Below are 27,586 nucleotides of genomic sequence, written 5' to 3' on the forward strand. Positions count from 1 at the left end.
AATTTCTTTTACTTTTGCTGCGGAAAGGGCTGTCCCTTCTCTCTATCCTGTACTGATAGAGAGAAGGGGCTGCCGATTAGTGCAGTGCAATTTTGCAGCGAAAACGTGCCCGTAAATACGGGTGGAATACGGGTGACACCGGACACGTATTTACGGGCACGGGTCTGTAAATACTGGTGCAATACGGGTCGAATACGTGTGACCAAGTACCCGTATTTACGGGTGGACAAAAATACGGTCGTGTGCATGAGGCCTTAGATAGGGCATAAATGATCTCTTTAGCAGCACTATATGCATAGAGGACATTCAGAGCTGTCAGGAGGGATTTGAAGTCAGCCACACAGGAGAAAATGACTTTGTCTACACATGAGAGCATGGTCTATTTTGCTGCACAAAAAATTAAAGGGTTAAAAATTCATAGATGCAACTGAGCTGGGAAGAAATAAATTACACTGGTAGAATATTGCTGGCGAGTTAAAATGATATGTGCAAAAAAAATAATATATATTGCCGGAGTGCTTCTTTAACTCTTTCATGACCAAGGATCATTGATGCCCCTGTGTCCGGCCGGATCAAATTTTACATTTCGGATATGCACTTCTTTAAACGATAATATAGGGCTGGGTAATTATTCACAAATAAAAACGAAACCGAAATTCATCAACGTCATCTTGCGGTTTTATCAATTATTTTTACCTGGTTTAAAGTGTATCTGCTTCTTCAGGACACAGATACAGTTGAATGCAATGGTAGAGCAGGGGGCCGTAAGCTCTACCATTCACCAGACGTGAGGCAGTAACGTCATGGCGCCTGTCTGCACCTGTATATGGTGCTACACAGCAATCCCTCCTGTATATAGTATTACACAGCCCCCCTTGTATATACGGCTACACAGCCCCCCAATTGCCTTGTATATACTGCCACACAACAATCCCCCCTCCCCTTGTATATACTGCAACACAGCAATCATACATCATACTTTGCATTTAGTGTGGATAACCTCTGCATTATAATATCTTATTATTTCTGTGCACTGGCTTTTACCATTGAATTCCCAAAATTTATCATGGTGATTACCGTTAACTCTGTACCATCTGTTGACCAAAGTATGCTTATATCAATAAAACTAGAAATTATTTATCCCAGAGTGACTTGGAATACCTAGCACCCAACCACCATCTATAGCTGATGACATATTGTTGGTACACAGCACTGCTGAATGAAGTATGAGAGCTCCTTCTAGGGAAACCGGTGCACAGACATAACTATTATCGTTACCGATCTGAACGAATTTACGATATTGATAATCCTTTAGGTCCATGGTACTAAAAAACTTTTATTATGATAGATGGAAATTTGCTTCATTAGACGTAACACAGCTTCAAAATTGTTCTCACTAGTGAGTAGGGATGCACGATGCATCGAAACTTCGATACTGTTTCGATACTGTGCATCCCCAAACGGTTCGATACCGTTATTTCCTGTATTGCGATACTTCGCCGCACAGCTAAGTATTGTAACACATGAATGTATGAGAGCGGGGCTGCGGCTGTGTAATACAGTCATTGCCGCGCTCCTGATAACAAGTGCGCGGGGTTAGGATGATGTGATGCGGCCAGTGGTGCACTAATGAGCGGCGGCACTGAAGACAGAACATGGCGGACACTGCAAAACACCCCCATGTTCTGTCGTCCGTGCCTGAACCGCCGCTCATTAGTGCAGCGCCGGCCGCATCACCTCATGCTGACCGCGCACGCACTTCCTGTCAGGAGCGCCCTGTATTACACAGCCGTAGCCCCGCTGGCGGAGATCAGAGAAAGCTCTCATCTCCGCCGTTATTCCCGTGAATGCTGCGATCACAGCGGACTGCAGCATTCAGGGGAAAATGAGAAGGGGGGATGTCCATGGATCGCGTCACAGGGAATTCCTGTGACGCGATCGAGGGCCATACCATATATGGGCAGACGGCCCAGGGTCTATTGACGGACTCCAGGGCTGTCCTACCATATTTCTTGTTGTTAGGGCATACCCAAGTATGTCCTAACAACTGCCTGTGTACTATCTGTCCACAGGCTAATGTACTGGCATATAGATATATGCCTGTGTACTATCAGTGTATAGATATATACCAGTACATTAACGTTTAAAAATAAAGTAAAAACAAAAGTAATGTTAAATTAAAAAAAATACACATACACCTTTTTACAATAAACATTAAAATAAGTCTCAATACATAAAATATACACATATTCGGTATTGGCGCGGCCGTAATAACCCACACAACTATTTTTTTTGCATCATTTATGATGTGTGCGCTGTAAAAAAATAAAATAAAAACTTCTTTCACTTATTGTGAGGCTCAAGGTGTGATGAATTTAACCTCCATGTGCCTCACATTAATAGTAATTAACCCCATCATGTACCTCACACATTAACCCATCACTGAGAAACATGATGGGGTTAATTACTATTAATGTGAGGCACATTCAAAATTCATCACACCTCGCGCCTCACATCAGAAAATTGAAGGACTTTTTTTATTTTTTATTACTGTTGGCAAAGTATCGAATTGGTATCGAAATCGCAATACTAAACAAAGTATCGGTATCGAAGTTTAAATTCTGGTATCGTGACATCCCTACTAGTGAGTCATAATTGCTGATTCTAGCTTTTATGTAGGTAAATAGAGAAAACACCATAAACACATTGAAATCTGTTCAATCATAAAAAAGGCAGAATCAAAACACCCTTTTTTTAAAAAAAAACAAACAAACAAACACCCATGAATTGCTGCATTAGATAAAAGAGTACCTGTGTAAACCGGATGCCATAGTTGATTTCAGCAGATACAGATTTTCTCTCTTTCTCTTTTCGAATAGGCCGATCATCTAGTCCTCGGCAGAATCTGTACAGCATCTGACCTGTTTTTGGCCCAAACTCTTTCTGAAGTTTTGACATTGAAAGATTTTGGAGATCTCCACATGTTTTTACATTTAAAGATGACAATTTATATTCCATAGATCTGCCAACTCCTAGATGTAACAGAAAAAATAATAATAATAGTTTCATTAAGATGCTGTGAAGCCAGTGATTAGATATCTGACAATGCAACATCTATAATCAAATTAGTTTCTCACATAACTGAAGTACATCTCAAATTTCTTACGTAAACTGTGCTTGCGGACAGCTTAAAAAGAACCAGTCACTAGTCCCCGTATGCTAATGAGCAGAAAAGAGTATTTTCGAATCAACCCCTCCTCCTTACTTTTGATGGACAGCTCCTCGTCTCCCTCCGGCACACATAAAATCCCACAATTGCGGATCGATGTCCTGTTCTGGTGCATGCGCACAACGGGACACAATAGTGGCGCATGTGCAGTAACTAGATTTGAGGCTCGAACGAAACAGGGAAGGGTGTCGGACCATACACGCTAGCGCATAGTTACATAGTTCGTACAGTTGAAAAAAAATACATGTCCATCAAGTTCAACCAAGGGACGGGAAAAAGGGAAGATATGAGATTTCGGCATTCAGGGTGGGCCAGCATAAGAGGAACAAACAAGACTGTCGGATTATTACCATAAAAGGCGCAAAATGTTTGCAGACCTTTATTTATAGTCGGAGGAGTTTAGGAGAGGGGATATCGGCAATGAACTTTTTACAGCAGCGGCCAGCAAGGGGCGCGTAGAGTTCAATAGGTGAAATGCTGGTGACTGGTTCACTTTAAGGGAGTTTTCTGGTGTGCACAACTCTTTTTTTTATATGTCCTGTTAGAGACCCAGTCTATAAGCTTAACCCCTTAACGCAATGTCACAGACCGCCATCTAGAGGATGTATGGAGCGGGCTCACGGGCTGAGCACACTCCATATTGATCCGTTTAGTTGATCGTTTTTACGGCCATCATTAGCTGGTGTAAAAGGACCCTAAGATACTGTGCTTGGTCACAGTGGTACCCTAAAACAAGATACCATCTGAATGACAAACACTCATCTCGACAGAAGCAAGAAAGTTGCAGCAAACAATGCGTGGCTGGAAATATTTTATACACTGTATTTTATACACTGTAATAAGTACCGACTCATATTGTCTGAAATTATGAAAAATAGAATTACCAGGTAATGTACTAACTAGTTGACCTCTAATAAAATCATCAACATCTTCAGGCTTTAAATGATACTGTCCATCTGGTTTCGCTCTTCTGGTTGCCATTCTAGCCAAAAGAATATTGGAGCCTAAAAAGAGAGGGCAGTTAATAAAAGTTAGACTCAAGTTATTTACAGCCCAATGACACAAAGTAAAACCAAAAAGGTATCTCACGTACAGCAGTAAATTGCATCTTTAAATCCCTGTACTCGGCTCCGTCAAACTCACAGAAATTTAAAGGAGCAGCAGCGGACATGCGACCGCCACTCCATTCAAAATCCTTCTAACGGTGATCGTCAGAGGGGGAGCATGTAGAACGTGTTATACACAGGTCCTTCTCAATGAATTAGAAGATCATCAAAAAGTTAATTTATTTCAGTAATTCAATGAAAAAAGTGAAACTCATTATATAGATTCATTACTCGCAGAGTGATCTATTTACAGCATTTTTTTCCTTTTAATGTTGAAGATTATGGCGAACAGTTAATTAAAACCCCAAATTTAGTGTCACAATCCCGACACTTCGGTAACGTTTGTGTGTGACTTACTCACACAGCACATCGAGATCACGCCGTGCTGTCATTTACAGCTGTCTATTTACGGTCAAGACACTTCAGTAACGTTAATGTGTGAGTATGTGGCTGCACATAGTGAACAACGCTATGTGCTGATTACATGAATGGGGAGAAGTGTATGACGCTGATTGGTCAGCGTCATACACTTCTCTCCACAATGCCCACTTGGTCAAAAGTAAAAACCCGCCCAGTTGTCTATTAAGAAAGTCATTAGCATAAAGCTAATATAGGTCATAACTTGGTGAAAATAGATCGTTTTTCTAAATAAAAAACACTGCTGTTACCTACATTACAGCGCCGATCACATCATGTACAATATAGGCCACTTATAATGTGGTGACAGAGCCTCTTTAATCTGAAATGTCACCTGAAAACTTAGGCACGCTTTAAATGGTTTGCTTTAATTATCATGTGCCCCTTTTTAATTATATGATAATAAGTTTGTCAGAACTATGCTATTAGGTCAATTGTATGAAAGTTCTATTAACTTCTCAGAACCGGATGATCCACTTTCATTTTGACAGTATGTTAAAAGGGTTTTCCCAGAATTGACATCCATCACCTATCCACAGAAACCGAACTCCAGGTACCTCTTCACTACTTGGCCGAAATGAGGTGAACATTGAATGGAGCAGCGGTCACCGCTCCATTCATTGTCGATAGGACGGATGCCGGTTTCCGGCATTCACATGAAACAAGCTGGAGTAAGAGTCGACAAATTTATTAAGAAGCACATGCTTCTAAATAAATTTGTGGCATCTTCGGCTGTCTGTGCGCCACTGAACGAAATGTAACAGGTGGAAGGGGGTTTAGGATGGTTACTGCCCTGCAGAGGTAATGGCACAGCCAGAACTTCAGACAACACAGTTCTAAAATGCTGAACAGAACTTTATTCCAACAGAGGCACAATCTTCATGGTTACAATATTTTGCACATAAGCTTGACGGTTTCACGAATAAATAGGCACTATACATGTCAGTTTCTAAATGTAACTGGTGAGAACGGGACACTGTGTTGGCTAAGGTTCAATCACAACTGACCTCTGACGCTAAAGTGCCTTTACACAAGTCCCGTTTGTGCAAATCATATAGTGCTCTATGGAAGAGAACCTGTTCTCCTAATAAAAAACGGTTGCAATACATAACATTAGGTGAGATAGAGATCCGTCGACCCCGCAGCGATTGAATGGTGAAGCAGCGGATATGCGCAATTACTGCTGCATTCTAAACCCTCCTTACTGCAATCGTGCAGTGAGGATGAACAGGGGTCGGAACCCCCATGCTAGTGATCGGTGGGGGCCCCAGTAGTTGGCCTCCAGCGATTATACATTTGTCACCTATCCTGTGGATAGGTAATAAATGTTCTTAGTGGGAAAACCCCTTTAAGGCTAAAGTTAGTTATGCAACTGAACCATAGCCAAATGAACTTAAAGGGGTATTCCCAGAATCGGCAATTGTCACCTATACACAGAATAGATAATTGTCTTATCGCAGGGGCCCCTTGGTCCTGAACCCGCTGTTCCTTCTCACTGCTCAACCACAGTAAGGACACATTGAATGGTGTGCCGGTCGAGCATGTGTGGTGTCACTCCTTTCAAAGTCTATGGGAATAACGGAAACAGCCGAGTACAGCACTCGGCTGTATCCATTTGTCCCATAGCCATTAATTCGAGTAGCGGGCACATGCTCAACTGCCGCTCCATCCAAGTTCCTTCTCATTGCAGGGGGTGCAGTGAGGAGTATCTGACCCCAGTACCCGATCAGTGGGGGGTCCCAATGGTGGGGCCCCCAGCAATCAGACAATTATTCCCTATCCTGTGGACAACCCCTTTAAAAAGGCACATGAGTTATACGCCAAATATATTTACTTGAAACAAATTCAAAATCGAAACAAAAAAAAATGTAAATACATTTTAAAAAAAAGGACATTTTTGGGAGGTTTTTATTCTTTTTAATGAGATTTAGGGGGCTAAATGGTTTTTCCAATGATAAACATTGATGGCATATGGATTAGATATGCCATAAGTTCTCAAGATTGGAAAACACTTTTTACCTTTACAGCATTTTACATTGAAGGAAGTGAAGGAAGTAGTTTGAGTGATTTACACTACATTTATTAAAAGGTGCACGCCTCTTAATAAATTTGCCACATAATTATTTCTTATCCAATACGCCTTTCTTGGTATATATTTCAACACCAAATTTGTTCATTTTTGTATTATTCTATTTTATGTATTCATATCAAGCTTTTTATGTCCTGTTCTTCTATGTATATTAATATGTATGTTGTTACCAATGTAAATAGATATGCTGTATACTTTGCATTATTGTTTCGATTGTTTATTTTCAAATAATAACTAAATAAATCCCCCAAAAATTTTCCACATAATGACCTCTCAAAAAAGCCAAAAATCTACGACTGCTATGAGCGCCAGACATGTGTGCAATTTTCAAGTAATTTAATAAATTCTACATAAATAATATCTTCTAAAACTTTCCTCTGCATAGGTGTGTACAGTAATATTATGGCAGCAGTCACGTTATTTCAGTGTCTGGGTGAACCTCAACGTGACAATCCTGTGTGCCTTTTGAGCTTTATGAGAACGTGAACAATTGTAAAGAATACAAAATAGACATTACTTTTAACCCCTTCCCATCGTAAACAACTTTCAGATTTTCATTTTAGTTTTTTCTTCCCCACATTCCAAAAGCCATAACGCCTTTATTGTCCAGTCGATATAGTACTATGAGGGCTTGATTTTTGCGGGATGAGTTGTAGTTTTTCGTAGCACCATTTATTGTGCCATATAATGTACTAGGAAATGGGAAAAAAATTATTTGTGGGGTAGAAAATGAAAAAAACAGCAATTCCTCCATTGTTTTTTGCGCGTCGTTTTTACAGAATTCACTGTGCAATTAAAACGACATGGTAACTTTATTCTGTGGGTCAATACGATTACGGCGATACCAAATATATATATAGTTTTTACTATATTTTACTACTTTTATAAGTAAAAACCTAAGTGTAAAAAAGAACATTTATTTTGTGTCGCCAAATTCTGAGAGCCATAAGTTTTTTATTTTTCCGTCGATTAAGTGGTATGAGGGCTTAATTTTTGCAGGATAAGCTGTCATTTTTAATAATACCATTTTGGGGTACATGCGACGGTTTGATCACCTTTTATTTCATTTTTTGTGGGAGATTAGGTGACCAAAAAAATAGACAGACATTCTGGGGTTTACAATTTTTTTTTTTTTTTTACGGCGTTCACCGTGCGGGTTACATAATGATATATTGTAATAGTTCAGACTTTTACGGACGCGGCGATACCAATTATGTTTATTTATTTCATTTTTTACTATGCGGTAGGGGGAAAATGATTTTTTTTTTTTAACTTTTAATATATATATATATATATATATATATATATATATATATATATATTTATATTTATTTTTTTTGACACAAAAAAATACAACTTTATTTAACTCATTTTTACTTTTTTTATTAGACTTCAACCAGCGATCATTAGATCGCTTGCACGATATACTACAATACTAATGTATTGCAGTATATCATGATCCTGACAGGCATCTATTAAGCCCTGGCAAGGATTAATAGTCGTACAAAGATGGCGGAACTAGGGTGTCTTCATTAGGCCCCCAGGCAACCATAGCAACCAACGCCCCCCCCCCCCCCCGCGATTTCATTGAATTCTTGAACCGAAAAACGCTCCAAAACCGCGAGTTGCTAAAAAAAAAAAACGGCTGAAAATCAGGAGCTGTTTTCCCTTGAAAACAGCTTTGTATTTTTAGATGTTTTTTTTGCTAAGCGTGTGCACATACCCTAACGGTGGGTTGAGGCACAGGGTGAATGTTTCGGACTGTGCAAGATCGAGCGGAGATAGTGTGCGGTGGTTAAAACGACAGAAAATACATTATACAGGTTACACGATGGTCAGTTATTATTGTAGCACACACACATATGACTGTTTATTCTAAAAAATTAATCTGGAATGACAGGTGGACATTAAAACGTTTTGGAAGAGTGGAAGTTTCTTAAAGATGATCGGTTACTAGTGTAGTAATGCCCAATCTCTGATAGGACAGGGTCAGAGGCTGTGCTCTACCTCAGGAGAATCGCTGGTGTTACCGCCCAGTTGTCTAATAAAGTCTAAATTTACATATTTTGAAAAAAAGCTCGTATATTATAAAATAAACGTTTTGGGACACATTTTCACTAGTATCCGTGTGACAGCGCCTATTAGATTAACTAGGAGACTAGGAATTACTAAACTAGTGACAGTGAAGGTTCTATTACACGGGCCAATAATCGGGAAAACGAGCAATCATATGGACGCTCATTCCCAATTCCTGCCCTGTATAAACAGGGCAACGATCAGCCAATGAATGAGCAAACGCTGGTTCATCGGCTGATCAGCTCTATTATTCAGAATTAAAAATAATCATTGTCGGAGGCACATCTCCCTGTGTAAACCGGGAGAGGTTTTGCCGATATGATGAAAATGTATGGGGACGAATAATCGTAGTAACGTGTGCTCGTCCCCATACATAAGCAATCATTGCTGTGTCTCGTTGATTGTCGCTTGTTTTCATGACGCATATCGGGTCGTGGGATACAACCCTTAGACTTCCACAAACAGATGTGTACAGATATGTCCGTCCTTAATTTTTCTTGAATTGCGTTAAGTTATACAATTTGTCACAATGCCAGTTTAATACCACTTTGCAGCATCCAGGAAAAAAAAGGTCTTATTCAGACGAACGTATAATAAGTTCGTGCCATGCGCGTGATTTTCACACGAGTCGCACGGACCTATGTTAATGAATGGGGCCGTTCAGACTGTCAGTGAATTTCACGCAGCGTATGTGCGATCCGTGAAACTCATGACATGCCCTATATTTGCCCGTGTTTCGTGCTGCACGCACCCATTGAAGTCAATGGGTGCGTGCAAATCGCGCACGGCACACAGAAGCACTTCCGGGTGCCGCGCGTGATGCGCGCTACAGTAGTCAAAACTATGAATGATAACAGAAAAGCACCACATGCTTTTCTGTTTGTAAACAGAAAGCCAGAGTGTCATCATGATGCCGGCTGCCCGAAAATCACGCAGCTGCGCACCATATGCTGATGCGACACGGACCTTTTGTGCGCGCAAAACGCACACGCTCGTGTGAATCCGGCCTTAAACATATATTTTCTTAACATAGGACTCTATGGGCGAAGGGTGGCATCCGTCAGAGGCATCTGTTACAGCCATCCGGTAAAAAAACGTAAGCGTTAAACGCATACCCTTTTATAGCATTGAAGTCTGCAGACGACAGATGCCGCTGATAGATGCCATCTGAAGCTCATAGGCTTCCATGTGAGGAAAAATGTATATGTTTAACGTATTCGTTATTTCAATGGATGGCTGTGATGTATACGTTTTTTAACACAGTAGTCTATGGGTGATGAATGGCTGACTGGTGGCATCCGTCGGAGGTATACGTTTTTGGTTTTTTACAGGTTTGGTTAACATCTCGCACAATAAATATCGGGTTCTGTTGGATAGAGGCTCTGTGCACATCACGTTTTTGGCCTACATTTTAAGATATATACCTCGGATAAAGCTCCAAACATATATTAAACGTAAACTATGACTTATGCTTGAACAGTGGCATCCGTTACCATAACGTTTAATGGTATAAGTTAAACATATACGTCATGAAGTCTTATGACCCCATTAATGACATATACGTTAAAACATATACCATTCTAGCTTATATGCTATGTATGCGTTAAACAGATGCCCAATAGTGGCATCCATCGCTCATAGACTAACATATCTGTTTAACGAATACATCATAAAAGGCTATTAAAAAGCACTGACGTATATGTTAAACAGTTACCTGTGACATATGCAATACAGTAGCATACATCACCTATAGGCTTCCATTAAAAAAAATATATATATATAAATATATATATATATATATATATATTATATACCATGGGGTATACCTCTTTTTGTGGGATCTCTCGGTATGCAAAAGCAAAGCCTACTGGGCTATTCCATCCTCCAAAAAAAAAAAAAAGTACAGCAACGTACACCAGGCCAAAAGGACACTCTTGTCCTTCGTCGGGGTAATAGAGCATGTAATTTAGCATGTATGTCGGGAGCTTTCCTGCCGTACACGCTAAACGTAGGGCCAAAACGTGATGTGCACCGAGCCTTAGAAAGTAAGGGAGGACACATCTGTACCATATATTAGGAACCAAGATAGACCTCAACTTCTCAACAGTACCATATAATTCCATACTTTGTACAATGTAGGGGCAAAATGTGGCCCAACTTAATGCTATTAGCCAAAACGACATTAAGAAATCTTGTGCAGTTTGGCTAATAGAAGCGTTTCGGAGAATACGTTACGAGACCGGAGTACTCATACTGGGGGCACTCCCTGCCTCATCACAGTGATTGAAGGGGTTCTGTGGATGCAGATATACAACAGCTAGCCGTCAAAAGCCACTGAGAAGAGAGCGCTTTCCTTAGGAATACACCGGATTCATAACTACGAGTTCGGTGTATTCTTTAAAGGGAAGGAGTCATGATTTTTTTTTTTATCATATTGCTTTTAATATGATAACAAATTTTATTTATTTATATTCTTGTGTTCTACTTTTTACTTCTCTATGGGGGCTGACTTTTTTTTCATCTCTGTATGTGTCGATTAACGACACATACAGAGATGGAATACGGAACATACATCCCCATAGAGAATGCGAACGGGGGGCCGTTCCATTCACTGCAGCGTACGCCGTCTGTGTGGGAACGGCGCATGCGCCGCTCCCACACAGACCAAAACTAAGCTCGTTCACAGAGTGAAATCCGGAGCCATTTTCATGTGGACCGGAAGCCGCTGCCGGACAGTAAGATGACTACTTCCGGCCGCGGCTTCCGGCCATATGTTCAAGGAAGCGAAGGAGCAAGGAGTAGGAGCGGAGACGGCAGCAGGAGCAGGTAATTTGTTTGTGTATGTGATGTGTGTATTATGTTCATGTATTTTAGTGTTATACTGTCTGCTGAGCCCTGTATCTAATCGTCCTACACTGTGCAGTCGCTCAGAAAATGGCGGCACACAGTGTAGGAGGTTTGAGGATTCAAACCCCTCCTTCTCCTGGCACTAGCCAGTATAAGGGAGGGGGGATTGTGTGAGGACACTAGAGCGAGTGTGTCTACCCCAAATTTGCAGCATAAAGAAATGAGGTTGCTTTACCACATTGACCATGCTGCAATTTTGGGAATTGCTCCCTCTAGTGGCCAGCACATGGAAATGTTATAAATTAGAATGTAATTTATAATATTTCCTGACTTGTGAAAAAATGTAAAAACTTAAAACAATGTGTAATCACTTAAATAATAATTGTTTAACTAAAAAAATAAATTTCTAGCGACACATTCCATTTAAAAGTTCCTATTAGCCAAACGGCACAATTTTTTTTTGTGCCGTTTTGGCTAGTAGCTAAGTGGACCTGTCCCCATACTATGCTGCTTTTACAGTGGGCAGCATAGTCTGATGACAGATCCACCTTAAGTAGGTGCTGATGATAAAGTGGCCACTAAGTGTATGAGCAACAGGAATTAAATAAAACAAATAAATATATACAGCATCAACTGAATCTAGTTCAAATATATGAACATGAGGGAAGCAAAATCACATTATTTAGAAATAAATTTCAGTTTAGCAAATATAAGGTCATGTCATTAACCAGATAAAGATTAAAGTTAATACAAACCCATTCCAATAGATGCAGCACATAAAGTCTTCTCTTTAATTTCAGCTCGAATAGTATTAGCAACTTCATCTGGAGTGAGTTTAGTTTCGGCAAGGACTGCCGTAATATCCACCAGGGCTTCATCACAGCTTACAGCTTCAATGTCATGAGTATAACTGGTGTAAAAACCCAGAGAATGGCAAATGGTACAATTAATAATGAGATAACTGAAGAACGTGCAGTTTATTGGCATGTTTAAAAGTGTGTGCTTCTAAAACCTTATTTACACTTCATCAGTATGTTTCATAATTATTTTTTTTAAAGCCACATTTAGGAGTGAATCCTAAACACTAAAAATAAATCGAAACTTATTCTTCTCTTTTTTGCACCCACTCTTGATTTGGGCTTAAAAACAAAAATAATGATCAAATACACAAGTCTGAATGAGACCTAACTAATTCACATTGATGTTTTGGACAGATTAGGCGTTTTGTCGATCATGGCTACTGGAGCCAGTCCGTCATTGGTCGATCCAACGATTACACCTAACAATGACCGGAAAAAGTCAGATCAACATTTCTAGGGACATCGGGTCTTCAGCCCCCACCTGTTAATCTTTTTGAGACCAGAAAATACTACGGACATTTGGCAACTAATGGCCTAAATCAGGGGTCTCAAACATGCTGCCCGCGGGGCAATCGAAGCTCCCTCAGGAGGAGAGAGAAGGCCGAAGGAGGAGCGTGCCTTCATGACGTCATGAAGGAGTGCAGTCCGTTTCCTATGCTGCTGGATCGTTCGTGGTAGGTGAGCAATGGCCACACAGCCCCATGTGGCTAGTGCAACCCCCCCCTATAGATTAGGGATGTCACGATACCAGAATTTGGACTTCGATAACGATACTTCGTTTAGTGTTGTGATTTCGATACCAATTCCATACTTTGCAAACAGTAATAAAAAAAAAAGTTCTTACATTTTCTGATGTCAGGCACGTGGTGTGATGAGGAATTTAACCACCACGTGCCTCACATTAATAGTAATTAACCCCATCATGTTTCTCAGTCATAATGGGTTAATATGTAAGGTACATGACGGGGTTAATTACTATTAATGTGAGGCACATGGAGGTTAAATTCATCACACCTTGTGCCCCACAATAAGGCCCCATGCACACGAACGTGCTTTTGCGGCCGCAATTCCCCTGAAAATCCACGGGAGAATTGCGGCCCCATTCATTCCTATGGGGCCATGCACACGACCGTAGTTTTTACGGTCCGTGCATGGCCCGGGAGCCTGAACCGCAGAAAGAACAGACATGTCTTATTACGGCCGACTTCTGCGGTCCGGGCTCATTGAAAATAATGGCCGCGGCCAAGTGCATGGCCCGCGATATGCGGGCGACTCGCGGCTGACAGTCCGCTGCTGGCCAACCCGAAAATCAAGGACGTGCACATGACTACGGTCGTGTGCATGAGGCCTAATAAGTGATAGAAAGCAGTTTTTATTTTTTTACAGCGTACACATCATAAATAATGCGAAAAAATTGTTGTGCAGGTTATTACGGCCGCACCAATACTGATTGTGTGTATATTTTATATATTGAGACTTAGGCTGGGTTCACACGAGCACATTAACGTCTGTAATGGACGGACGTATTTCGGCCGGAAGTCCCGGACCGAACTCAGTGCAGGGAGCCGGGCTCCTAGCATCATTGTTATGTACGCTGCTAGGAGTCCCTGCCTCTCTGCAGGACAACTGTCCCGTACTGTAATCATGTTTTCAGTACGGGACAGTAGTTCCACGGAGAGGCAGGGACTCCTAGCATCGTACATAACTATGATGCTAGGAGCCCGGCTCCCTGCACTGAGTTCGGTCCGGGACTTCCGGCCGAAATACGTCCGTCCATTACGGACGTTAATGTGCTCGTGTGAACCCAGCCTAATTTTAATGTTTATTGTAAAAAAGGTGTGTGTGTATTTTTTTTTATTTAACATTACTTTATGTTTTTAACTTGTAACTGTGTAATACACTCATTGCCCCGTGTAATACAGTCATTGTCCCGCTCCTGACAGGAAGTGCGTGCGCGGTCAGCATGGTGATGCGGCCGGCGCTGCACTAATGAGTGGCGGTTCAGGCACTGAAGACCGAACACGGGGGTGTTTTGCAGTGTGCCCTCCATGCTCGGTCTTCAGTGCCGCCGCTCATTAGTGCAGCGCCTGCCGCATCGCATCATCCTGACCACGCGCACATGTCAGGACTCAGGAGCGGGGCAATGACTGTATTGCACAGCCGCAGCCCCGCTCTCATACATTCATGTGTTACTATACTGCGGCCGCACAGCTAAGTAATGAAATAACGGTATCGAACCGTTTGGGGATGCACAGTATCGAAACAGTATCAAAGTTTCGATGCATCGTGCATCCCTACTATAGATAGCGCCCCACACACACACCACCCTCCAGGGACTCCTGTGCTGGGGAGCCCCAGAAGTCACCATATATGGACAGTGACTTCAGGGGCTCCTCCAGCAGAGGAATCCCCGGCCAGTGCGTCGACAACGCTCTGGCTGGGGATTCCACTCCTAGAGGGAGCCACAATGATGCTATTTACAGTGGGGGGGGGGCACTGCGTGGCACCATCTAAAGGACGGGCACCGTCTACAGGGCAGGCACTGCGTGGCACTGTCTACAGGGCAGGCACTGCGTGGCACCGTCTACAGGGCAGGCACTGCGTGGCACCGTCTACAGGGCAGGCACTGCGTGGCACCGTCTACAGGGCAGGCACTGCGTGGCACCGTCTACAGGGCAGGCACTGCGTGGCACCGTCTACAGGGCAGGCACTGCGTGGCACCGTCTACAGGGCAGGCACTGCGTGGCACCGTCTACAGGGCAGGCACTGCGTGGCACCGTCTACAGGGCAGGCACTGCGTGGCACCGTCTACAGGGCAGGCACTGCGTGGCACCATCTACAGGGCAGGCACTGCGTGGCACCATCTACAGGGCAGGCACTGCGTGGCACCATCTACAGGGCAGGCACTGCGTGGCACCATCTACAGGGCAGGCACTGCGTGGCACCATCTACAGGGCATAATAATGTAGTATTGTTAGAATAATGTAGTATTATACTAATGTGGTATTATTTTAGTAAAGTATTATTATGGTAATGTAATATTATATTAATGTAGCATTGTTATAATGTAGTATTATACTAATGTGGTATTATTCTAGTAATGTAGTATTGTTATAGTAGTCCAATTAACAATAATCTTGTATTGTATCAAATTTGAAATTAATGCGGCCCGTCAACTTTCCATTTTTTAGATGTGCGGCCCATTTACCCGGCCGAGTTTGAGACCCCTGGCCTAAATTCTCATTTGCCGTCATCTGAATAGCAGTTTAAGAATTTAAGTATCTAGTGTGGGGATTTTTATATGGCTTTTGTAATTGTAATATAAGCATATTGCATGCATCTATATATATATTTATTTTCTACATATACATTCTACAAAAAAAAACAAAAAAAAAAACGAACAACACCCATCTTCTCTCTGCTCAGCTCAGCATGATTGACAGGTATCTTCCAATACATAATAATGGAGCCTGGCAGCTTGTGACATTAAGGCCTAGTTTAGACTTCAGGTTTTGCATGTGTTTAAGCCAAAACCAGGAATGAAACTTAAACAGAAGAAATATATAAAAGAAATGCCTTATAGGTCTGCTCTTCTGGATCCAATTCTGGTGTAGGCCTAAAACAATGCATGCAAAATCTGAGTCAAAACTGCACTGTGTGAACAAGGCCTAATATAGTCCTATTCCTCCCTTTACAGGCATACACATTCTGTTAATAACATGCATTTCATTAAAGTTACACAGTTAGGCTGGGTTCACACGAGCATGTTACGTCCGTAATGGACGGAACGTATTTCGGCCACAAGTCCCGGACCGAAAAATACTGCAGGGAGCCGGGCCCCTAGCATTATAGTTATGTACGATGCTAGGAGTCCCTGCCTCGCTGCAGAAATACTGTCCCGTACTGTAATCATGTTTTCAGTACGGGACAGTATTTCTGCAGAGAGGCAGGGACTCCTAGCGTCGTACATAAGTATGATGCTAGGAGCCCGGCTCCCTGCAGTGTGTTCAGTCCGGGACTTGCGGCCGACATACGTTCCGTCCTTTACGGACGTAACATGCTCGTGTGAATCCAGCCTTACCCCACAATCCCTCTATGGAGCAGAAGATGAATCTGCTCCTTTATCGAAACACTACGCCTTGTAAAGGGGGAAATTCTGATAATTAATATAAATAGAAAAATGCATTCTACGAAATGCCCTAATTCATTAGTGTAGACCCGGCAATGGGCAATTTTTAGCAGACTAACTATTGTAATAATATCTAGAAAGTGATATGCAATGGTACAATTACAATGGGGGAAAAAAAAAAAATGAGTTGAAAGATTATGTAAACATTTAGTGGGCATTTAAAAAAAAAAAAAAAAAAAACAACAAACAAGTCAGTGTGATTAGTGCAACTTTTTAATTAGTCTTCATTAAAAATTTGTTTAACTTTTTTAGATACAGCTGCTCTGTATTCTCTATACAGAGCAGCTGTATGTAGATTCAAGTCATAGCGCTAGATACGGCTGTATCTAAAAAAGAAAACAAATTTTTAATAAAGACTAATTAAAAAGTTACACCAAACAATGACTGACCTGTTTATTAACACATTCCCGACATTTGTCGTAAGTATACATCATGGAAAGCCAGTGCTTCCCGCAAAATGTCGTATACCTACGACAAATGCATGGCACCGGCTCAGAAGCTGAGTCGGTGCCATCATCCCCGGATGTCAGCTCTATCTTACAGCTGACATCCTGCTGTAACGTCGGGGACCGAAGTTAGCTTCGATCCACGCCATTAACCCCTTAGATGCAGCCGTCAAAAGCAATCGCTACATTTAGGGTTTTTGCAGCTCATCGACACCCCAGCAATGAAATCGCCAGGGTGTTGGTGGCTGAAATAGCAACCGGAGGCCTAATTCTGGCCTCTCGGTGTGCCTAGCATGGAAAACTTCCAGCTCCTGCCCGGAGGCGGGGCCTGAAAGGCTTCCGTAGCCTAGACAAGATGGCGCCGGCTCAGGAGATGAGCCGGCGTCATCAGCAGTGGATATCAGCTGTATGTTTCAGCTGACCTCCACCTGTAACGGCAGGAACCGGAGCTAGCTCCGATCTCTGGCATTAACCCCTCAGATGCAGAGATTGGATGCGATCGCTGCATCTTTGTGACTGCTAGCAGATTGCCAGCGGTGCCCTGCAATCGCACGACTGCAGACTATTATGACATCAGGAGGCCTAACAATGGCCTCCTGTCTGCCATTAGGGAAGCCGATTAGGCCCCGCCCGGAGGCGAAGCCTAATCGGCATGCTGTCAGTGAATGACTGACAGATCTAATACATTGCACTACGTAGGTAGTGCAAAGTATTAGAAAAAAAAATCTGACAGTTGGACCTTCAAGTCCCCTAGTGATACTAAAGTAAAGTGTAAAAATAAAGTGAAAAAAAAAGTTGTAAAAAATTTAATAAAAGTTTTAAATAATAAAATAAAAACACAAATCGCCCTTTTTCTCTTATCAAGCCCTTTATTATTAAAACAAATAAAATAAACCATACATATTTGATATCGCCGTGACCGTAATGGCCTAAATGATAAAAATATTATGTTATTTATTCCACGTGGTGAATGGTGTAAAAAATAAAACGTAAAAAAATAATGCCAGAATTTCTGGTTTTTGGTCACTTTGCCTTACAAAAATTGAAATAAAAAAGGATCAAAAAGTCGCATATATCCAAAAATGGTGCCTATAAAACTATAGCTCGTCTCGCAAAAAACAAGCCCTCATACAGCTCAGTGGACGAAAAAATTAAAAAGTTCTGGTTCTCACAACATGGCGACAGAAAAAATACATTCTTTTTACAAAAGTAATTTTATTGTGCAAAAAGCTGTAACACATAAAAAAGTGCTATAAATTAGGTATAGCCGAAATCGAACTGACCAGCAGAATAAAGTTATAATGGTGAACGCTGTATAAAAAAAACCATGCCAGAATTGCTGTTTTTTGGTCACCTTGCCTCTCAAAAAATAGGATAAAAAGTGATCAAAAAGTCGCATGTACCCCAAAATGGTACCAATAAAAACTACAGCTCGTCCCGCAAAAAAACTGCCCTTATACCACTACGTCTATGAAAAAATCAAATTAGTTAAGGCTCCAATAAGTCAGGAAATAAAAAATATGCGGTTGTGCAGATCAGAGGGGAATATTTCATCTGTTTCAAGAGGCGATTTATCGGGGCCCTAAAATTAGGGAACCAGGAAGGGGAGGGCCCAAACATATCTGCTAGAAGCGAGGGCGCCCGTATTATACCAGGACAACACTTCCTAGCAAAATTCCCCAAACTGCAAAGGTGCGGAGTGTGGATCAAAAGGGGGTTAAGTGAAGACACCATTTATCAGTGCGACACCGGCCTGTGCAGAAAGGAATCTTCACAGCGTAACACACATCTATGGATAATATTATTGTTTATCCCATTATTACACCACCTGACTATGCCCCTGATATACTCTGCCCAGCTTACATATGCCCCCACATTATAAACGAAAACGCCAGCAATACTCAAACAAAACTACTACAAGGCAAAATCTACGCTTCAAAAGCCAAATGGCGCTCCCACCCATCTGAGCCCTACAGTGTGCCCAAACACCAGTTTCCTTCCACATATATGACATTGTTATACCAGGAAGAACCCTTTTAACAATTTTTGGAAGTGTGTCTACAGTGGCATAAGCTGGACACGACATACTTGCCACTGAATTGGCATATCTGGGGAAAAATGTTAATTTTTACTTTGCACCATCCGCAGCGCATTCATTCAGGGAAAAGACCTGTTGCGTGAAAATGCTCACTACACCCCTTAATAAATGCCTTGAGGGGTGTAGTTTCTAAAATGGGGTCACTTCTGAGGGTTTTCTTTTATTATTTCCCATCTGAGCCTCTGCAATTGTGAACAAATTCTGTGTAAATCGCCAAATTAGGCCTCAATTTCGCATGGTACTCTCTCACTCCTGAGCCCTGTCAAATATCCAGGCAAAAGATTAGGGCCCCATGTAGGGTGATTCTAAAACCGGGAAACACAGCATAATAATTAGAGAGCTGTCTTGTTATGGTGGCACAAGCTGGGCACCACATATTGGCATATATTTTGAAAAATCCCATTATCACTCTGCAATATTGAGTGCACACTAATTTATGCAAAACACCTGCGGGGTTAACATGCTCACTACACCCCTAGGTGAATACCTTGAGGGGTGTAGATTCCAAAATGGGATCACTGTTTTGGTCCCACAGGGGTTTTGTAAATGCTACATAGCGACCAGAAACCAATCCAGCAAAATCTGTACTCCGAAAGCCAAATGGCTCTCCTTCCCTTCTGAGCCCTGCCGTGTGCCCAGAAATGTTTATAACCACATATGGGGTATTGCCATACTTGGTAGAAATTGCTTAACCAATGTTGGGGTTCTTTTTCCGCTTTATTTTTTGAGAAAATTGAACATTTTGCGCTAAAGCTACGTCTTATTGGGAAAAAAATTAATTTTTATTTTCACTGCCCAATTCAAATAAAATCTATGAAACACTTTTGGGGTCAATATGCTCACTACACCCCTAGATTAATTCCTCAAGTGGTGTAATATCACAAATGGAGTCCCTTTTGGGTCGTTTCCACTGTACTGGTACCTTAGGAGCTTTGCAACAGTGACATGGTGTCAAGAAACCAATCCAGCAAAATCTGTGCTCCAAAAGCCAAATGCCGCTCCTTCTCTTCAGCCCAATTCTAATAAATTCTATGAAAGACCTGTGGGGTCAAAATCATCACTACACCCATAGATTATTTCCTGAAGTGGTGTAGTTTCCTAAATGGAGTCACTTTTTGGTTGTTTTCACTGTTTTGGTCCCTCAGGTGCTTTGCAAATGCGTCTTGGCCTCCGCAAACCATTCCTGCTAAATTTGAGCTCCAAAAGCCAAATGGCTCGCTTTCCCTTCTAAGCCCCGCGATGTGTCCAAACACCCGTTTATTGCCACATATGGGGTACTGTTTTACTCGGGAGAAATTGCTTTGCAAATTTTGCGGTGCTTTTTCTCCTTTAGTCCTTGTGGAAATGAGAAAAAATTAGCTAAACCTACATTTTCTTTGAAAGAACGTACATTTTCATTTTCACAGCCTACTTCCAATAATTTCTGCAAAAAACCTGTGGCGTCAAAATGCTAAGTATACCCCTAGATAATTTCCTCAAGGGGTGTGGTTTCCAAAATGAGGCCACGTGTGCGGGGTTTCCACTGTTTTGGTCCCTCAGCTGCTTTGCAAATGCGACTTGGCCGCCACAAACCATTCCTGCTAAATTTGAGCTCCAAAAGCCAAATAGCGCTCTTTCCCTTCTAAGCCCTGCCGTTTGTCCAAACAGCCACTTATGACCACATGTGGGGTATTGTTTTACTCGGGAGAAATTGATTTACAAATTTTGCGGTGCTTTTTCTCCATTAGTCCTTGTGGAAATGAGAAAAAAAATTAGCTAAAGCTACATTTTCTTTGAAAGAATGTAGATTTCCATTTTCACGGCCTACTTCCAATAATTTCTGCAATAAACCTGTAGGGTCAAAATGCTTACTATAGCCCTAGATAATTTCCTTAAGGGGTGTAGTTTCCCAAATGGGGTCAGTTTTGGGGGATTTCCACTGTTTTGGCACCGCAAGAGCCCTTCAAACCTGACATGGTGCCTAAAATATATTCTAATAAAAAGGAGGCCCAAAATCCACTAGGTGCTCCTTTGCTTCTGAGGCCGGTGCTTCAGTCCATTAGCACACTAGGGCCACATGTGGGATATTTTCTAAAATTGCAGAACCTGGGCAATAAATATTGAGTTGCGTTTCTCTGGTAAAACTTTGTGTTACAAAAACAATGGATTAAAAATTAATTTCTGCAACAAAAAATGACATTTGTAAATTTCACCTCTACTTTTGTTTAATTCCTGTGAAACGTCTAAAGGGTCAAGAAAATTTCTAAATGCTGTTTTGAGTACTTTGAGGTGTGAAGTTTTTAAAATTGGGTGACTTTTTGGAGGTTTCTAATATATAAGGCCCTCAAAGCCACTTCACAACTGAACTGGCCCCTGTAAAAATAGCCTTTTGACATTTTCTTGAAAATGTGAGAAATTGCTGCTAAAGTTCCAAGAAACATCCTAGAAAAATAAAAAGATGTTAGAAAAAACGATGTCAATCTAAAGTATACATATGGGGGATGGTAACTAGCGACTATTTTGTGTGGTATAACTATCTGTCTTACAAGCAGATACATTTAAATTTAGAAAAGTGCTAATTTTTCGCTAAATTTTGGTGTTTTTCACATTTAAATACTGAATGTATCGAGCAAATTTTGCCAGTAACAAAGTCCAATGTGTCACGAGAAAACATCTCAGAATCGCTTGGATTGGTAAAAGCATTCCGGAGTTATCACATAAAGTGAAACATGTCAGATTTGAAAAATGAGGCTCGGTCAGGAAGGTTAAAAGTGGCTAAAGAGGGAAAGGAATAAAATGGAGAAAAAAATGCCCCTCAAAAGGTGTACATAGCCTTTAAATAAATGTAATTTAATATAATTAAATGACTTACCTTGCCAATGTTTTATACAGAGTCATGGCAACTTCCTTATATGCCTCAAAATCATAGGGAACAACTTGAAGATCAGGGCACAGTTGCTTTGCTTTACCAAACATCATTCCATTCCTCAAACCAACCTGCCTGGAGGGAAATGGAGAGAAATACATGAAATAAATAGGTGTGTGTGAGAATTGATAGATCGACAAGTGGATATTGTCGGACTTTTTATGCAAGAAATATATTGTGGTTCCCTACCTTGCCTCGTAACTACAGGATGCAATTTCTGCAAATGACATCTGCGAGGTATCTATGTCTAGCCCATTTTTCTGTGCAACATCTGGACGGTCCCATACAGAGAAATCCATGTTTTGTCCATTGCTTTGTGCAGAATTCAGAATGTCCAATGCAGACTCATCTAGTTTGAAAGAGAAAAAGTCGAAAAATTAATTTATCCTAGATCGATATAAACGGTGAAATTAATTTAATCCATATCTGACAGTCTAGAAAATCTGACAATCCAACCAACACTTCTTTACACAACAGAACTGCATTGTAAATGTAGGGTAATGGTGAGTTACTCCGATTTTTCTCTTCCTAGATATAAGCGAGTTTTACTTTTCTATGACCATCCGATAATTCAGAATATACACCATAATCCACATACGCACACACAAAAAAAAAACAACTGCTTTACTACCACCAGTACTTCCGAACATACCCGAAGTGTCATTAAGAGTATAATACTTGGGTTCACGGATTTTTTTTTTGTTTTTGTTGGTTTGCTATGGTTTTCAGAAAGGCAGAGGAAGCTTATCATGGTGTAAAATTGGAACCAATAGGGGAATAATAATAAGACTGTTGTTTCAACCGCTAGTCTTAAACTAATTTAAGTAGGCGGAAAATGCACCAAATATATTAATAGGTGCACACCTCTTAACCCTTTCATGACGCAGAACTGTAGATTTACGTAATGAAAGGGTATTTAAATATGGCGCCCGCTCAGAAGCAGAACGAACGCCATTGCCGCCGGGTCTCTGCTGTGTTACATAGCAGGGACCCAGCGGCAATGCTTGCGATCCCAAAAAATTCTGATTGCAAGCATTTAAACCTTCAGATGCCCGTGTCAGGTGTGACCACCAGCATCTGAGGGGTTTTTACTGCCCCTTTCACCGACTCCCGCGTGGCGAGATCGCGGGTGCCGGTGTATTGCTCTAGCAGTTGGGAGCCTTCTGAACGCTCCCAGCCCTGCTATAGGAAGATTGCTATTGAGACCTGCCTGTGGAGGGTTTTAACAGCAATGCACTGATTTTGCCATAGACTACAATATTGCGATATTGCAGTCTATGGCAAAAGCGATCTAATGGTCGCCGTGTTCAAACCCCCAGGGGGGCTAAATAAAAGTTAAAAAATAAAAAAAGTATATAAAAAAAAAATCTAAATCACCCCCCTTACCCTAGATCACATATAAAAATAAACAAAACAGATTAGGTATCCCCATGTCTGAAAATGCCCAAAATATAAAAATATTTATCCAGTACGGTGAACGTCATAGTGGGAAAAAAGGTCAACATGGCCAAATCGCTCTTTGTTTGCCACTTCAACACCCCAAAATAAATTTACTAAAAAGTGATCGAAATGCCTGACGCTCCCCAACATGATATTAATAAAAACTACATCGTAAAGCGGCTCTGTCACCACATTATAAGTGCCCTATCTCCTACATAAGAAGATCGGCGCTATTATATAGGTGACAGTAAGGCTTTTTATTTTAAAAAACTATCAGCATTGGGCGCTGTGTAAAAGTGATTAAAGATAGAAGCACCTCAGGGTCCCCAGCAGTCACTGACTGCCGGAGACCAGACATTCAGATCGCTTGGGCAGCAAGCTAAAACCCGCGCCGTAAATAGTCTATGGCGCGGGTTTTAAGGACCCTGACCGCTGGCCGTAAATACACAACCAGCGGTCAGGAACCAGTTAAAGGCGGGAAGGAAAAAAAATTAATAAAAAAAAAAAAATTTGTCTGGTCCAGAAAGAGCGAATATATCTGGCGCATGTTGACTGTCCGTGCGACAGAAATGCAAATCTACGCCCATGAGCAGGTGTAGATTTGCACAATAATTTACAACAGTTTCTAGCATAAATTATGATTAATCTGGAATTCTGAGGCTCTGCCTCTTTGGCTAAACCCTGCCACTATTGTGCACCCCTTTCAGACAGTGGTGAAAAAAACACACAAATTTTAAAACTATGACGTGTGCCAAATTTTGTGACTTTTTACACCAGAATACTAGCGAAAACCTTTGGTTATATTCCCCCCAATATCTTTTAATTTCATAATTGTGGCTTTTGTGGAATGCAACGATTTCCTTACCTGTTTTGTTTCCCATTAACTTATTCTGATAGTATTGTACCTCTAGTTGAGGGTTGGCTCCTTCACGGTAAGATGATCTCCCACTACCTCTATTGCTTGTGACAGCCACCGGTTTACCTATAAATCAGCAGCAAAAACAAAAAAAATAACTTGAAATACCACCTTGAAAATTCCACCTTAAAAAAAAAAAAAGGTAATACGCTTGCTGGTAATTAATGCCTCTTCGAACTATGACAGAGCCACTGGAGAGAGAGGGTCTGGCCCCAGGGACAAGAAAACCGGAGATAAAAGAAAGATCCTCATTCATCACCTCAGTGAATTGTCAAGACCCAGAGAGAGCTCCGATTGGTTACATTTAATGTAATTACTTAACAATTTTTTTGCGTTCACGAAAGTGACCTTCTGTTTTCTTCATGTGGTGATAGAGAACAAGTGAGGCACTATATCGGTGTGGTCATGGCTCGAGGAAACAAAATTACCGGTAAGTGTTATCAATGGCATGACCACAAGGGGCTGTCACATTGCCTACTGCTGGAGTCACTGAGCAGAGCATTAGCTAGAGCTTTGCTCAGAACTCCAGCACTGCTCCTGACATTTGGTCAGTGACTTCAGGGGTTTCCTATCGTTGGAGTTCCCGAGCAGAGCATCAGCTGATGCTCTGCCTGGGGACCCCAGTACGGATGCCAACGTCAGTGTCCATATATTGACAGTAACAGTGACTCTGGCAGCAGCGCAGGAGTCCCCAGGCAAAGCATCAGCTGATTCTCTGCTGGGGACTCCAGCGATAGGAAACCCCTGAAGTCACTGACCAAATGTCAGCAGCAGTGCTGGAGTCCCGAGCAAAGCGCTAGCTGATGATGTGCTTGGGGACTCCAGCAATAGGTAATTTGACAGCCCCTTGCGATCATGCTATTAAAAACACGCCAACACGAACAGCACAGGAAGCAAGCCCTCAGTCACATGGGGCCATGTCGACACGTCATTATTAGAAAAGCTACAGGGCTTCCGGGAACAATTCACTGGGTTTGAACTGCACCATTTACTACCGAATTTTAAATTAAAGTACATTAGTGACTTCTTTTTACATAAAAATATTAATGCAATGCAATTTTTGGACTCCGGATAACCCTTTTAACTTAAAATAGTCTCTTGCAAGTATTCAAATGACAGAATTAATTCAATGTGTAAAATTATATAGAAACATATATGGCACTTCGTAGTAAGACTATTAATAGTATTTTATCTCTAATCTCAGACCTGAGAACAGGCAGGGTGGAGGAGTAGGTATACTTCTTTCCCCACACTGCACTTTCCAGGTCATTCCCCCGGTCCCCTCACTCACATTTCCCTCTTTTGAAGTCCACACCCTCAAACTCTTTCACCCTTTTTCCCTCCGAGTGGCAGCTGTCTACCGCCCCCCGGGCTCACCCCGCCAATTCCTGGATCATTTTGCTGCTTGGCTTCCACAATTTCTATCCTCTGAAACACCCACTCTCATCATGGGTGACTTCAACATCCCCATTGATAACCCAATCTCCTCATCTGCCTCCCAGTTTCTATCTTTAACCTCGTCCCTAGGTTTGTCACAACTTACTAACTCTCCTACACATGAAGAAGGGCATTCGCTAGACCTGGTCTTCTTCCGTCTCTGCTCAGTTTCTGACTTTATTAACTCTCCTCTCCCGCTTTCTGACCACAATCTTCTCTCCTTTACTATCAAATATTCTTTGCCTCCTCAGGTCATCACCACGTATCAGACATACAGAAATCTACATCCCATTAACACTCAGAAACTCATAGACAGTCTACAGTCCTCATTGTCCCCTATCTCTTGCCTCTCCTGTCCCAATCTGGCTGCCAAACTTTACAATAACACTCAAAAATGCATTGGATGAAGCAGCCCCCCCTACACTTCAAACCACCCAACAAAGACGACGACAACCCTGGCACACGCCTCAATCCCGCTTTCTTCAGCGGTGCTTGAGATGTGCCGAACGACTGTGGAGAAAATCGCATTTGGATACAGATTTCCTTCATTACAAATTTATGCTCAAAACTTACAACTCTGCCCTTCACCGAGCCAAACAAGTCTATTTCACTTCTCTCATCTCCACACTATCTAATAATCCAAAACGCCTCTGATACTTTTCACTCCCTCCTTAGTCCTAAAGTGCAGACGCCAATCACAGATCTCTGTGCTGAAGACCTGGCCAATGATTTTAAAGTTAAAATTGACAACATCCGGCATGATATCTCCCAGTCCCCTAGTAACATCGATCCCCTTCCCTCCCGCACTCCCTCTTCTTCACTCTCAGCATTTGACCCAATAACTGAAGAAGTCTCGAGGCTCCTCTTCTTCTCATCCTACTACCTGCCCTAGTGATCCTGTCCCCTCACACCTCCTCCAGTCGCTCTCCCCAGCTGTCACTAGTTACCTGACTAAAATATTTAACTTCTCTCTTTCCTCTGGTATCTTTCCCTCCGCTTTTAAACATGCCATTATAAACCCATTACTGAAAAGACCAACTCTGGACCCATCCAGCGCTGCTAACTACCGACCAGTCTCTAATCTGCCTTTCATCTCCAAACTCCTGGAACGCTTGGTCTACTCTCGCCTTATCCGCTATCTCTCTGCTAACTCCATTCTTGACCCCTTACAATCTGGTTTCCGCACTCTACACTCCACAGAAACTGCCCTTACTAAAGTCTCAAATGATCTCTTGACGGCTAAATCGGATGGTAAATACTCTCTCCTGATTCTTTTGGATCTCTCTGCAGCCTTTGACACCGTAGACCACAAACTCCTACTTAACATCCTCCACTATATTTGCCTCAAGGACGCGGCTCTCTCTTGGTTTTCCTCCTATCTCTCTGACCGCTCATTCAGTGTGTCATTTGCTGGTTCCACTTCTTCTCCTCTTCCCCTTGCTATCGGGGTTCCTCAGGGATCAATCCTAGGTCCGCTTCTCTTTTCTCTCTCTACACAGACCCTATTGGACAAACCATCAGCAGATTTGGC

General features: G+C 41.8%; 1 protein-coding gene across 1 annotated transcript in view; it reads right to left on the reverse strand.

The window, feature by feature from the left end:
* Positions 1-27,586, reverse strand: part of REV1 (REV1 DNA directed polymerase) — an 85,796-nt gene that overhangs the window by 26,941 nt on the left and 31,269 nt on the right. Inside the window, exons 8-13 of the mRNA XM_075852632.1 lie at positions 24,568-24,684; positions 22,452-22,611; positions 22,209-22,337; positions 12,520-12,674; positions 4,114-4,233; positions 2,812-3,032 (exon numbers count right to left, since the gene is read on the reverse strand). Of these exons, the coding sequence (XP_075708747.1) occupies positions 2,812-3,032; positions 4,114-4,233; positions 12,520-12,674; positions 22,209-22,337; positions 22,452-22,611; positions 24,568-24,684 (902 nt within the window). The remainder of the gene's footprint in view (positions 1-2,811; positions 3,033-4,113; positions 4,234-12,519; positions 12,675-22,208; positions 22,338-22,451; positions 22,612-24,567; positions 24,685-27,586) is intronic.

Source organism: Rhinoderma darwinii, chromosome 2 (assembly GCF_050947455.1).
Source record: "Rhinoderma darwinii isolate aRhiDar2 chromosome 2, aRhiDar2.hap1, whole genome shotgun sequence".
Lineage (NCBI taxonomy): Eukaryota > Metazoa > Chordata > Amphibia > Anura > Rhinodermatidae > Rhinoderma > Rhinoderma darwinii.